This window comes from Vespa crabro, chromosome 1, assembly GCF_910589235.1.
Source record: "Vespa crabro chromosome 1, iyVesCrab1.2, whole genome shotgun sequence".
NCBI lineage: Eukaryota > Metazoa > Arthropoda > Insecta > Hymenoptera > Vespidae > Vespa > Vespa crabro.
The window spans coordinates 23,919,949-23,931,071 of record NC_060955.1 but is presented as its reverse complement, the minus strand read 5'-3'; the positions used below and the strand labels follow the sequence as shown (position 1 = coordinate 23,931,071).

At 30.8% G+C, this 11,123-nt stretch overlaps 3 protein-coding genes across 9 annotated transcripts; 1 reads left to right on the top strand and 2 right to left on the bottom strand.

Moving 5' to 3' along the window:
• Positions 1-3,286: 3,286 nt before the first annotated feature.
• On the bottom strand, positions 3,287-5,998 carry LOC124422973 (E3 ubiquitin-protein ligase RNF14-like). 4 transcript variants are annotated; one of them, XM_046960151.1, is made up of 6 exons: positions 5,740-5,998; positions 5,305-5,442; positions 4,248-5,211; positions 3,939-4,167; positions 3,647-3,819; positions 3,287-3,575 (listed from the first exon to the last, which is right to left on the bottom strand). In XM_046960151.1, exons 3-6 carry the CDS (start codon positions 5,157-5,159, stop codon positions 3,303-3,305), a joined length of 1,587 nt encoding a protein of 528 aa, XP_046816107.1. In that variant the 5' UTR covers positions 5,160-5,211; positions 5,305-5,442; positions 5,740-5,998; the 3' UTR covers positions 3,287-3,302. The 4 variants fall into 4 exon arrangements, with proteins under 4 accessions (XP_046816107.1, XP_046816100.1, XP_046816098.1 ...); XM_046960144.1 differs by having other exon boundaries at positions 4,248-5,222; positions 5,731-5,997; XM_046960142.1 differs by having other exon boundaries at positions 4,248-5,222; positions 5,740-5,997.
• A 106-nt stretch (positions 5,999-6,104) lies between these two features.
• Positions 6,105-10,909, top strand: LOC124423002 (UDP-N-acetylglucosamine--dolichyl-phosphate N-acetylglucosaminephosphotransferase). Its single transcript, XM_046960213.1, has 7 exons — positions 6,105-6,512; positions 6,631-6,745; positions 6,897-7,342; positions 10,093-10,281; positions 10,375-10,445; positions 10,544-10,707; positions 10,806-10,909. The coding sequence occupies exons 1-7, from the start codon at positions 6,343-6,345 to the stop codon at positions 10,869-10,871; spliced, it is 1,221 nt and encodes a 406-aa protein (XP_046816169.1). The 5' UTR covers positions 6,105-6,342; the 3' UTR covers positions 10,872-10,909.
• LOC124422985 (beta-1,4-mannosyl-glycoprotein 4-beta-N-acetylglucosaminyltransferase) lies at positions 7,443-9,851 on the bottom strand. 4 transcript variants are annotated; one of them, XM_046960191.1, is made up of 3 exons: positions 9,285-9,851; positions 8,813-9,082; positions 7,443-8,738 (listed from the first exon to the last, which is right to left on the bottom strand). In XM_046960191.1, the coding sequence occupies exons 2-3, from the start codon at positions 8,969-8,971 to the stop codon at positions 7,605-7,607; spliced, it is 1,293 nt and encodes a 430-aa protein (XP_046816147.1). In that variant the 5' UTR covers positions 8,972-9,082; positions 9,285-9,851; the 3' UTR covers positions 7,443-7,604. The 4 variants fall into 4 exon arrangements, with proteins under 4 accessions (XP_046816147.1, XP_046816130.1, XP_046816139.1 ...); XM_046960174.1 differs by having other exon boundaries at positions 9,389-9,851; XM_046960183.1 differs by having other exon boundaries at positions 8,813-9,060; positions 9,389-9,851.
• Positions 10,910-11,123: the final 214 nt, after the last annotated feature.

Below are 11,123 nucleotides of genomic sequence, written 5' to 3'. Positions count from 1 at the left end.
AACGGTTTACCTTGTAGTGCTGTACATAGCTAGCCGATGTTCTGACAATCTTCATATTTGGTAGCGGGGCGGAAATCTCGACAAATATCATGGAAAGTCTAAATACCGGTTAGCATATGTCACTTTGGATTTCAACTTAGTGTCACCGTTATTCTAACACTCACGTGAGTGTTCGCGTGCGCGATTAAAAGTCCTACCGGGGACTTCGTTTTGTTTGCTCGAATATTCGATTAGTTTATTTAGAGTAGAGTCACCGTTTTCCGAACACTTGCGTGGGTGTCCGGGCGCGATTAAAAGTCCTATCATGGACTTCGTTTTAGTGTTGAAATTCGGGGTGCGCTTCGGATTTCAACTTAGAGTCACCGTATTTCTATCACTCACGTCAGTGTTCGCGTGCGCGATTGAAAGTCCTACCGGGGACTTCGTTTTATTTCTTCGACATTTCGATTAGATTACTTCGCGAATTTGGATAGAACAGTAGAATCTACGTAATTTTAACACACGTGAGTGTCGCGAACGCGATTAATGCGCTTTGATTGTTCGAAATTCGGAAGCACGAATTCAGATGTGCTTAATAATCCATTATGCCTGAGGCGAGGGTATTGAACGGTAAAGCTCTCTGTAAGTGGGGTCCCTGTAGCTGAGGCTATATACCTCCTGTTAGCTAAGTCGCCCTAAATATCCGAAGCGGAAGGCATAAGGGATCGGTATCGCGGAACGCGGATTTTAGAATAAAGTAGAGTCACCGTTAGCTCGTGGGTCTCCACATGCAGCAACCTTCACGTGGTGAGACCTGGGTCGTTAATACTTGCAAAGTTTAATTATAAATTTTATAATACAAGTATTATCGAGCGAATGGCTGCATATTCTATTACTTTCCCAAAATTGTTTAAATCTAATTCCAACTAAACATTAACATATTTCCATCTTATATAGCTAACAATACTTCGAAAGAAGAAATATAACAGAATTTATTGTACAATAATTTCTTTCAGAACGACAAGGAACTTTATCTATAACAATTTTATGTCCGTTGTCATTTCTATTTATTATTATATACTCTCATTAATTATCCTTTATATATCTCGGGTGGGACCCATGGGAGGGGCCCATGGGTGAGGGCCTCTGTGCGGGTTGCTGTCTCAGCATCGAGTAGAACTGCTTCTATTTTCTTCTCTTTCTGGGGCTCTTTTTTCGTTCTCCGGCTCTCTTTACATTCTCCGGCATTCTTTACATTCTCCGGCATTCTTTTTGTTCTCCGACTCTCTTTTCTATCTCATATTTTTATTTTTCAATTATGTTTTCAATTATGTTATCAATATGTTATGTCCTTTTAATTGTATTTTCTTAATATTTATTTAAGTTGATACTTTTTATTTATATTTTTAATTATGTGTTCAATTATGTTTTTAATTATGTTTTTAATATATTCTTGTTAATTACGATTTATAGGTCTTAGGTAGGATCCATGGAATGGAGCTGAGCTGCACTTTTTTTGTTTCTTTCTCTAGCTTTCTTATTTATTTATATATGTTTATTTTCTATATTATTTACTTTTTATTATATTTATTTTCTATTTATAATCTATGTATATATTATGTTTTATTTTATATATTTTTTTGTTTTCTCTTATTTTTTCCTTAGCTTCTTTTTTTTCAGGATAGATCATCGAGGGATCTGATTCATCTGCGGCCGGATGATCGCATGGCGGGATTCATCATCGATTTCTACTCGCGAATACGGGAAGGATAGGAAGGACACTGGCGCGCGTGTCGGCTGGCACAGGCGTGGGTGTTCTCGGGCGCGATTAAACTTCGTTTGATTGTTCGGATCGAAAACGCGAATTTAGAGTAGAGTCAACGTTTTTCTAACACTCGCGTGGGTGTTCGGGCGCGATTAAAGGTCCTACCGTGGACTTCGTTTGATTTCTTTAAAATTCTCGATGGGGGTACTTCGCGAATTTCGGCTTAACAGTAGAATCTACGTAATTAAAACACACACGTGAGTGTCGCGACGCGATTAGTATTTCTAAGGAGTGCGCTTTGTTTGTTCGAAATTCGGAAAGCACGAATTCGGATGTGCTTAATAATCCGTTATGTCTGAAGCGGACGGTGCTAATGGTGGAGCTATCTGTAAGAGGTGTGTAGTAGCTAAAGCTACACATACCCTGTTAGTTAAGAAGCCAATGCATTGAAGCGGAAAGGTATGACGGATCGGTATCGCGAAACGCGGATTATAGAGTAGAGTCACCGTTAGCCCGTGGGTCTCCACATGCAGCAACCTCCACGTGGTGAGACCTGGGTCGATAGTATTTGCGATGTATTGAAATCTAATGGTAAATCACCCAACGCAAGTACTACCGAGCGAATGGCTGCATATTTCAATGTATTTTCAAAATTACTCCAATTTAAAGAAATTTTGCTTCATTTGTCAACAGAGCAAAAAAGTTTGTCCTTTGCTATTACAGGTTTATCGTTTTTGTTATATTTCCCCAAATTCTTTATTCCTAATAAAGAATTGATAATACAAAAGATAACAAAGATGGTACATAATGGTACTTGGTTGGATTCGTTATTGATAGAATTAGGATATGATGAAATAACTCAATTGTATTATGCTGTCCTAGCTCATCATTGTATAGTTAAAATTTATAAGGAAATCTTTTGTTTAGATAAGGTCGAACGATCGATGGATGTTCACTTATCGTATTGCAAAAGAAAACTGATCTGGTAATAGTCAAAATTAGTAAAAAATTTATTTTTATTGATATTCAATATATTCAACGTCCGCGAGTTAAAAATTTAAATCTAAGAGAAAACAAATTATAATTATTTTATTCTTAACGCGTATAATAAACAGCCGTAACAAATTTGTCATGTTCTCCATTATCGATAATTTATTAACAGTCGATAGCAAGCATTGTTACTAAATAATAAAAAATTAAAATCAAAGTTTTCAAAGATACGTTGTTTAGTATAATAATGATTTTAATTTTTAATAAAAAATTAATATCTCATTATTTGTAAAATCAGTAATTATAGTTTTATTTAGGAATCAACGAACCGTTTTAAATATTTGTCATACATTTAACAAGCTAAATATTTTATCTTATAAAATGAATTATACAATATATCAGCACAAGAATTTCGTTAATTTCATAATATCTATTTATAATAATAAAATAATATAAAAATAATTTTAAGTAGAGGGAAATTACATCGAAGCATAAGGGTAAATACATATTATAACTATAGGAAGATCTTAAATAAATTTAATTTTCCTTTTGTAATATTATTTAAACTTTAATATTCAATAAAGAAACCATCGTCATAATCATCATCATCATCAGAAAAATCTTGAATATTGTCATCTATATCATAATATATTCCAGGTATTAGAAAATCGTCCTCGCCATCTTCATTTGGTATTAAGCCATGATATAGCATATTAAAGCACTCGGATCCCGGATCACGGAAGTGCACATAAGGTTCTTGGGCGTTTAATTTTTTCCCACATAACCAACAGAAATATGTACTGCATTTCCCACAAGTCATTTTATTACAACCATCGGATTTCTAAAACACAATATTATGTAATATAATTTGAAAAAATAATTCATATAAATAATCATAAAAGAAATACAAACCTCAATAGCAGCATTACAATGAGGACAATGCTGACTATTTACATTGATCCAATTCTCTGACATTGTATTTTCTACTAACATTTGAAGTTGTTTTTTACCATATCTTGTTTCCATTTGAAGTCTTTTATTGTCTGTAGCAGCTTGATATTCTTTTACTAATTGTTGCTTTTCAGCTATTAAATAATACTCTAATTATTATAATTACTGTAATGACACCTAAGTAATTATCATATAGTCACACACACACGCGCGCGCGCACGCGCACACATGTATGTATGTATGCTATATATACCTGAATTCACTTTACACGGTTCTATTCCATGATACACCATTTTACAATAGACACAAAATGCATATTGGCAAACAGGACAGTTTGCCATTTGTTCATTGAGATCACGACTGACCGGGTATTGACAATGACGTCTTGGACAATAAACTATATCTGACATAGTATCTAATGTAACATTTAACAATATAGAATCATATTTGGCGAACATTTCAGGACTAACCAAATCTTTAATCTGAAAAAGAAACATGATGATAAGTTAATTATATTAAAAAATATAATTATTATATATTTTTCCTATATAAAAATATATACTTGTCCGGGTGTTGCCTCAGAAGTACATTTTTCCTCGGGGCAAGAAATATTTTGTACATTTCCATCCTTAATCTTAACTTCTAAATAATCGCTGATGCAATGTTTACAAAATACATGAGAACATGGTAAAAATTTAATACAATGTTCTCCTAACTTATCTGTAAAACAGATTTTGCAAGTATACAAACTTTTATTAAATTCAATGTGATTACGTTTTTCATTGTAATCTATCAAAAATTGAATTGGATTTTTTCCAAAAGGACAATCGGAAAAAGCCCTTTTATCTATTTTTCTGTGTTCTTTTCCTTTATAACGTTGTCTCTGCAAATTCTTCTTACTATTTTTACTACTACTCGTATCTTTATCAATAGTTTCTTTTGCTTCGTGCTCTTCTAAACGTTTTTGAGAACTTTGATCTTCTAAATATTTTTGAGAACTCTGTACCTTTTCCAAAGCTATTTTATAAGTTGTATAGACAGAGTTCATACTAATAGATTGTTCTATATTTAAAAATTGTAAGGTTTCATGTTGTAAAAATCCAATCCAAACAAATAATATCTCTTGGCCCTTATTTTCTTCCCATAAACTATCTAATTTTTTGCATAATTTAGACAGTGGTGCTTGGCATAACCAAGATGTGCATAATGTAAACATGGGTGGTGAAGTGGAAGGATAATTTTCTGGTAAAGTAACATATAACGACAATGGTGGTAAATGCGATATTTGTACTTTCTCTGCTGGTTGTTCCGGATATCTGTTATCGCTATATGTAAAATAATATCCTACAGGAAAATTTATAAATATCTTGAAATTACATTGATAAAGTTTATCTTCATTGTAATATGAAAATTCTTCCTTATTGTAGATGCTTTCCAAAGCAGTAATCTCATCCTTTTGTTTTTCGCTGTCCATTGAAGATCAATTATTTATTTTCGTATTTTGTTATCTCTAATCGTTGTTATCTCTATAAAATAACTGACAGGTTTAGGTTAGGAATCTAATATATATATATATATATTAATTAACATTTTTAAATAAATTTTTTTTAATACGTTACCATTAATATTAATCCCTTAAGAGTCACTTTTATAATATTACGTTTCTTGTCTATTATTCTTAAATTCCAATATCGTAATACTACGTTTTATAAAAATGTTATCGTCTTTCATCTGTCTTCGCACATGCTAGGCGGAGTCTAAACAAATGAAATATTACTTAGCTATATTTAATACGTATAATTTCTTATTATATATAATACAAAAATAAAAGCTTCTTTTACCAAAAATAGTTTTTAATTCGAGTTTATAAATTTTTATAGAGTAAAATTTAAAAATAAAAAAAAATAAATAAAAATAAAAAAACAGATGTAAATTTTTTACACATTTTTCTAAGATCTCATTATGAGATCTTGAAGGATTAATATTCTATTTTTTTATTTTTAAATTCAAATTATCAAATCTATCGCAACGAAAGGAAAAATTACTTTTGATACCATTAACGTCGTCAAATTGAACACCCTTGAATACTATCAAGCTATAATCACGGATTTAACTGTAGACGCGTAAGAAAGGCTTCTCGATGTAAAATGTAATGTCATTTTATATTCGCAGAGAATATAAAACAAAGCTCATCCTTTTTCGACCTTAAGTACGATAATAATATGTACTGTCGCGTTGTTTCGAAAGTTCTTTTACTTTTTTCTAAATTCTCGGAGAACATTAAAATGCTGTCTAAGATTAAATTTATCAATATTTATATGAATTTACATCCAGTAACTTGTCTTTCTGGTTGAAGTGTTTTTTTTTTTTTTTTCTTTCTTCCATAACATGCTTTTCCTACTACCGTTCATTCGATGTATAATAAGTCATAGTTATACGTGACAATGATGCTTTAAAATTCGTGATACAATAGAAATGTTTGATAACAATAAAATTATATTAATTGATTTACAAAGTGTATCATTGCAACATATATTTATCTAATATTATCGGATTATCGGTTTTTACTTCGCACAGCTTCGTATATCACGTACGCGCGATTTCTTAGAAAATATTTATTTTTCTATATACAAAGGTTTACTTTTAATTAGTGTCAAATGAGTCCTGAGAGTGATATGTGGCAATTGATCCTTCCATTATCGATTGACGTTATTATGTCAATCGGTGCATATTTTTTTACTTTAAATTTGATTCCTAAATTAAAAGATCTCTTCGTTAAAGCTAACCTCTATGGAATTGATATGAATAAGAGGAACAGTCTGAAAATGTAAGTGATTAACAAAATTTATACACATATAAAGAAAAAGAAAAAAAAAAGAAAAAACAAAAAAAAAAAAAAGAACACTCGTTATTTCATATTACTTTTATCAAATTCATTCTTACAGTCCGGAAGCATTAGGCGTTGTTACAGGATGTATATTTCTCGTAACAATGTTTTTATTTATTCCCGTACCGTTCACAGATTATATCCTCAAAAATGAAAATTTTCCGCACAATGAGGTAAATTAATATATTTATGTAATTTTCAATGAATATTAACATAAATACATGATATAGAAAGAAATGAAAAATTTTCTAAAATTTGGATAACTTATGAAATTTCTTTAATATTTCAATGAGAAGATTAATGACTTATTAACTTATATTACAGTTTGTTGAATTTTTGGCAGCTCTACTTTCAATATGTTGTATGCTGCTTTTGGGCTTTGCCGATGATGTTTTGGATCTTCGTTGGCGGCATAAATTATTATTACCTACTATTGCCACTTTACCACTCTTAATGGTCTATTATGTAAACTTTAATTCTACATTGATCATAGTGCCAAAACCTTTAAGAATTTGGCTTGGATATTCGGTAGATCTATGGATATTTTATTATGTATACATGGGAATGTTAGCAGTATTTTGTACAAATGCTATAAACATATTGGCCGGTATAAATGGTTTGGAGGTTGGTCAGAGTTTAATTATTGCCGTCAGTATAGTAATATTCAATATTATAGAGCTATCTGGGGATCTGTGGAAAGCACATAGATTTTCATTATACTTTATACTTCCATACATAGCAACTTCTCTTGCTCTTCTTAAATATAATTGGTAAGTTAAATTTTATTAACAGTATTAAAAGTGATAAAGAAATATTAAATTAATATTTATAATCTAAGGTAAAGGAGATCTAGAATTAAAAGTAAGAACATAGGCCATTCATTTCTTTATAAGTTATATATGTATAAATCATTTAACATTCATATTTTAATCAACATAGTATTTTAGTATATAAATTCAGTATATAATATCATACAATATATGCCGAGTACTGAGTATGAAGTAATATCACAGTCAGAGTATGACCAGTGTCTCAATAATAGTCTAATTTAGCATAAAAATTTTCTATCAGCCAGTCATATTTCCACGTATTATTGAGTACAGTTTCAGGAGCAAAATACAAATCATGAGATTTAGAGACTCTTAAGAGGTTAGTTTTACCATCTATCCATAAGCCACTTCCTATAAGATCTTCTATAAAAGGTACATCAATCCTTTTTTCAATTTTGAGCATTTTTTCAGACTTTCTTGTAGTACGAAGATTAATTATAATATTGGCTGGGGGTTGACACAGATAACAATACCATCCTCCATAATGATTTAAGTCTCCAATAACTAAGCCAAGAACATCTCTTTCGCTCGTTTCTTCCAATAATTGTTTTTGGAGAATTATAGAATTTGATTTATAAGCTTCATGCATCAATCCGATAGTATATGCGTTAAGAGTTATTGTTGTTTTAAGTGGGTGTTGCCAATAAAAACCATAGATTAACCATCTTAGCCTGAAGCCAATAGGCTGAGGCCACCCGTCGTATACTTTAAGGAACATCAATGCTCTAGAATTTAATATTTGCTCTGGCTCAGTCATTACATAAATATCATCGTCTCTTAAATTCTGCACTACAGTCTTTACTTTCTCCCATATGTACTTAGATAGTACTCTCGATGGTTTGCGAGATTTTGTTGCTGCATTTATATATAAAATCTTATTTTGTTCCCGCTGCAACAATCCTTTAGATAATTTATGATGAAAATTATCTTCTGCACCATTAAAATCACAAATTACAAAAAGATCAACTACATCATATAGTTCTTCTACAATAACTTCTGCAATTGCCGAATTATATTCGTTTAGGTAAAAAGTATGAATTATACGTCTAGCTATTTTACGATGTGTTAGTTTAATATTTTGCTTAGATGCCATGATTGCTCTCCAAACGACTTCGGGTTGTCCACAATCTATCCCATGCCAACCTTGATTACATATACATTTTTCAGAGATTTCGTTAGTTCTCATTTTACGATCATCGACTCCATCCTTCCAACATATAGTATGATTGTATATTCGAAATAATTTAAAAGTTCTGATATCATTTAGGTATGTCTCACCGCTGATTGTCTGATATTTTGGAAGTCTTTTATGTATTGTTCGTTCTGTATGATGACCCTGTAATTAGATAAAAATTTCATAGTTCTTCACGATAATGTAATCTCTGTAGAATGATATAAAATTCTCTTTACCTGAGTTTCTTCAAAGTTTACAAAACTGACAGAACTACGTGTACTGGCAACAACTATTTCAGATGGTGGAGTTGTTATAACATAAACCATAACAATAAGAACTTGTAAAACCAACAACGTATAAAGTAACGCCAGCTTCCCATCTAGGCGGGTCTGCATGGCACTATTCTCCGCGTTAAAAAAAAGTTCAGTTTTTCATTTTATGTCTTTCTATCTGTATTTTTCCTGAAGTAAGACATTTCTTCTACCTAATCAAATAAACAATATAATCTGAAAATTCAACGTTTATTTGTACAAAAATTTATACATTATTTCATTTATATATAATTTTATTTTGTCATAGATATCAATAATATTTGATTTAATGGATATTCTAACCAAGATAGTTATCGCGTATAAGTAAAAGAAGACCATTTTTATTTGAAATAATTAATACATGTTTCTCAATAATAATAAGAGACAAAATGATTACTTTGTGATCTAAATAATCGACGTTTTAAATTTTGAAACATCATGACAGTATTATATTACAATAGAAAAGCTAATCTGTGTGTATAAAATTTGATATAAACTCACGATAAAACGTGACGAGGATTCAATGCCCCCGCGACGTGACGTTCAAGTCGTGACGTCACTGCTCTCCGACGTGCCATTTAATTTCGAATGGCTCCGTTGACTGGACGAACAGCAGCGTCCTCGCTAACTAACTAACGCCTTCTATTCGATTCTCGGTATTCCGCTGCTAGGAAGATCGTCTTTTGTTATATAGTAACGCATATTTTTAAACTCGCCGTTAACCGTACTTTTATTTTGATTCTCGGTTCCTTCCTTCTGAATCTTTTAGACTTTCTTGAAATCGTCTTAAACGTCGTGTAAAACCACGCCCGAATGCGCGACTATACTCCAACCTCATCGTACGTCCATTCGTCAAATTCGTCGGCAAGCGTGATCATGACTATTCGTAAGGCGCATGCGTCTTACGTTGACCATTAGTTCGGCGATCGACGATCATGGAATATAAATGGAAACTATATGTTGCTGTTCGTTGACTAGCATAAAGTTTTCTATTTAGTTTTGCTTGTATGCGTTGTTCATATGATAAATAAATTAAGTATACATATATATATATATATATATATATATATATGTATATATCATACGAATAATTTATAATATAAATTATTATTCGTTCCAAAGCACAGTCGCTAATTAGTTTAAGACAAATCATATCTTTAGTAATAATAAATAAACGGTATTAAAATTGTCTTATTTTGTTTAAGGTATCCATCAAAAGTATTCGTAGGAGATACATTTTGTTATCTATCTGGAATGACGTTCGCAGTTGTTGGTATTATTGGCCATTTTAGTAAAACTACTTTATTATTTTTTATTCCACAAATTATTAATTTTCTGTATAGTATACCACAACTGTTCCATTTTATACCATGCCCTAGACATAGACTACCAAAGTAAGTTTTCTCTCACCAATAATAATATATAACTATATATTGTTAAAAAAAAAAGAAAAACGAGAGAAAAACCAGTCCTATATTTGACTACAGGTACAATAAAGATACGGATAAATTGGAAACTAGTGTCACAGTATTTAGATATTCTGACCTGAATCCTTCAGGTATGTTGTATTGATAAAATTGATATATATATATATATATATATATATATATATATTCCTTTTTATCTAGATCATGAAATGAGTTATTTTTTAAATAGGTAAATTTTTAATGTGGGTCTTCAGAACCATAAAAATTGTTCAATGGCAAAAGAGTAGTGAAGACACTGTGACTTGCAATAACTTAACTCTAATAAATTTTTTATTAATTAATATTGGACCAACAAGGGAATCTGCGCTAACATTAATTTTGATATTATTACAGGTATTCATATATTTTTTTATAAAAATGTTATACTAACTAATATATATATATTTTTTTTTTATATGAGATTATGTACACTTAACATATGAATCTTTTAGGTTCTTTGTAGCTGTTTAGCATTTGTTGTACGTTATCCACTTGCTTCAGTATTTTATGATATTTGAAGTAAAGCAGAAACAATAAATAATTATATCTGTGTGTAGTAGGTGTTACATTCTTCTTTGTATATAAAGAACTTGTAATAATATGTCTACTACTGTGATTTTTACATTAGATTAATATATAGATTTATAAACAAATTGTAAGCGTACATATGAAAGGCTTATACTTTATGGATCCTTAGTAATATAATTTCTAGATAAGACTGTGAAATATGTATATTTTCAAATTACATTCACATTTGTTTCATTGGTTCC

Bases quoted from the DNA above. Each gene is read 5' to 3' on its own strand.
- LOC124422973 (XM_046960151.1), bottom strand. From the start codon at position 5,159: ATGGACAGCGAAAAACAAAAGGATGAGATTACTGCTTTGGAAAGCATC. The intron at 4,168-4,247 runs GTATATATTTTT...TTTCTTTTTCAG, and splicing joins CTGAGGCAACACCCGGACAA to ATTAAAGATTTGGTTAGTCC. The intron at 3,820-3,938 runs GTATATATAGCA...ATTATTTAATAG, and splicing joins ACCGTGTAAAGTGAATTCAG to CTGAAAAGCAACAATTAGTA.
- LOC124423002 (XM_046960213.1), top strand. From the start codon at position 6,343: ATGAGTCCTGAGAGTGATATGTGGCAATTGATCCTTCCATTATCGATT. The intron at 6,746-6,896 runs GTAAATTAATAT...CTTATATTACAG, and splicing joins AAAATTTTCCGCACAATGAG to TTTGTTGAATTTTTGGCAGC. The intron at 7,343-10,092 runs GTAAGTTAAATT...ATTTTGTTTAAG, and splicing joins GCTCTTCTTAAATATAATTG to GTATCCATCAAAAGTATTCG.
- LOC124422985 (XM_046960191.1), bottom strand. From the start codon at position 8,971: ATGCAGACCCGCCTAGATGGGAAGCTGGCGTTACTTTATACGTTGTTG. The intron at 8,739-8,812 runs GTAAAGAGAATT...ATCTAATTACAG, and splicing joins TAAACTTTGAAGAAACTCAG to GGTCATCATACAGAACGAAC.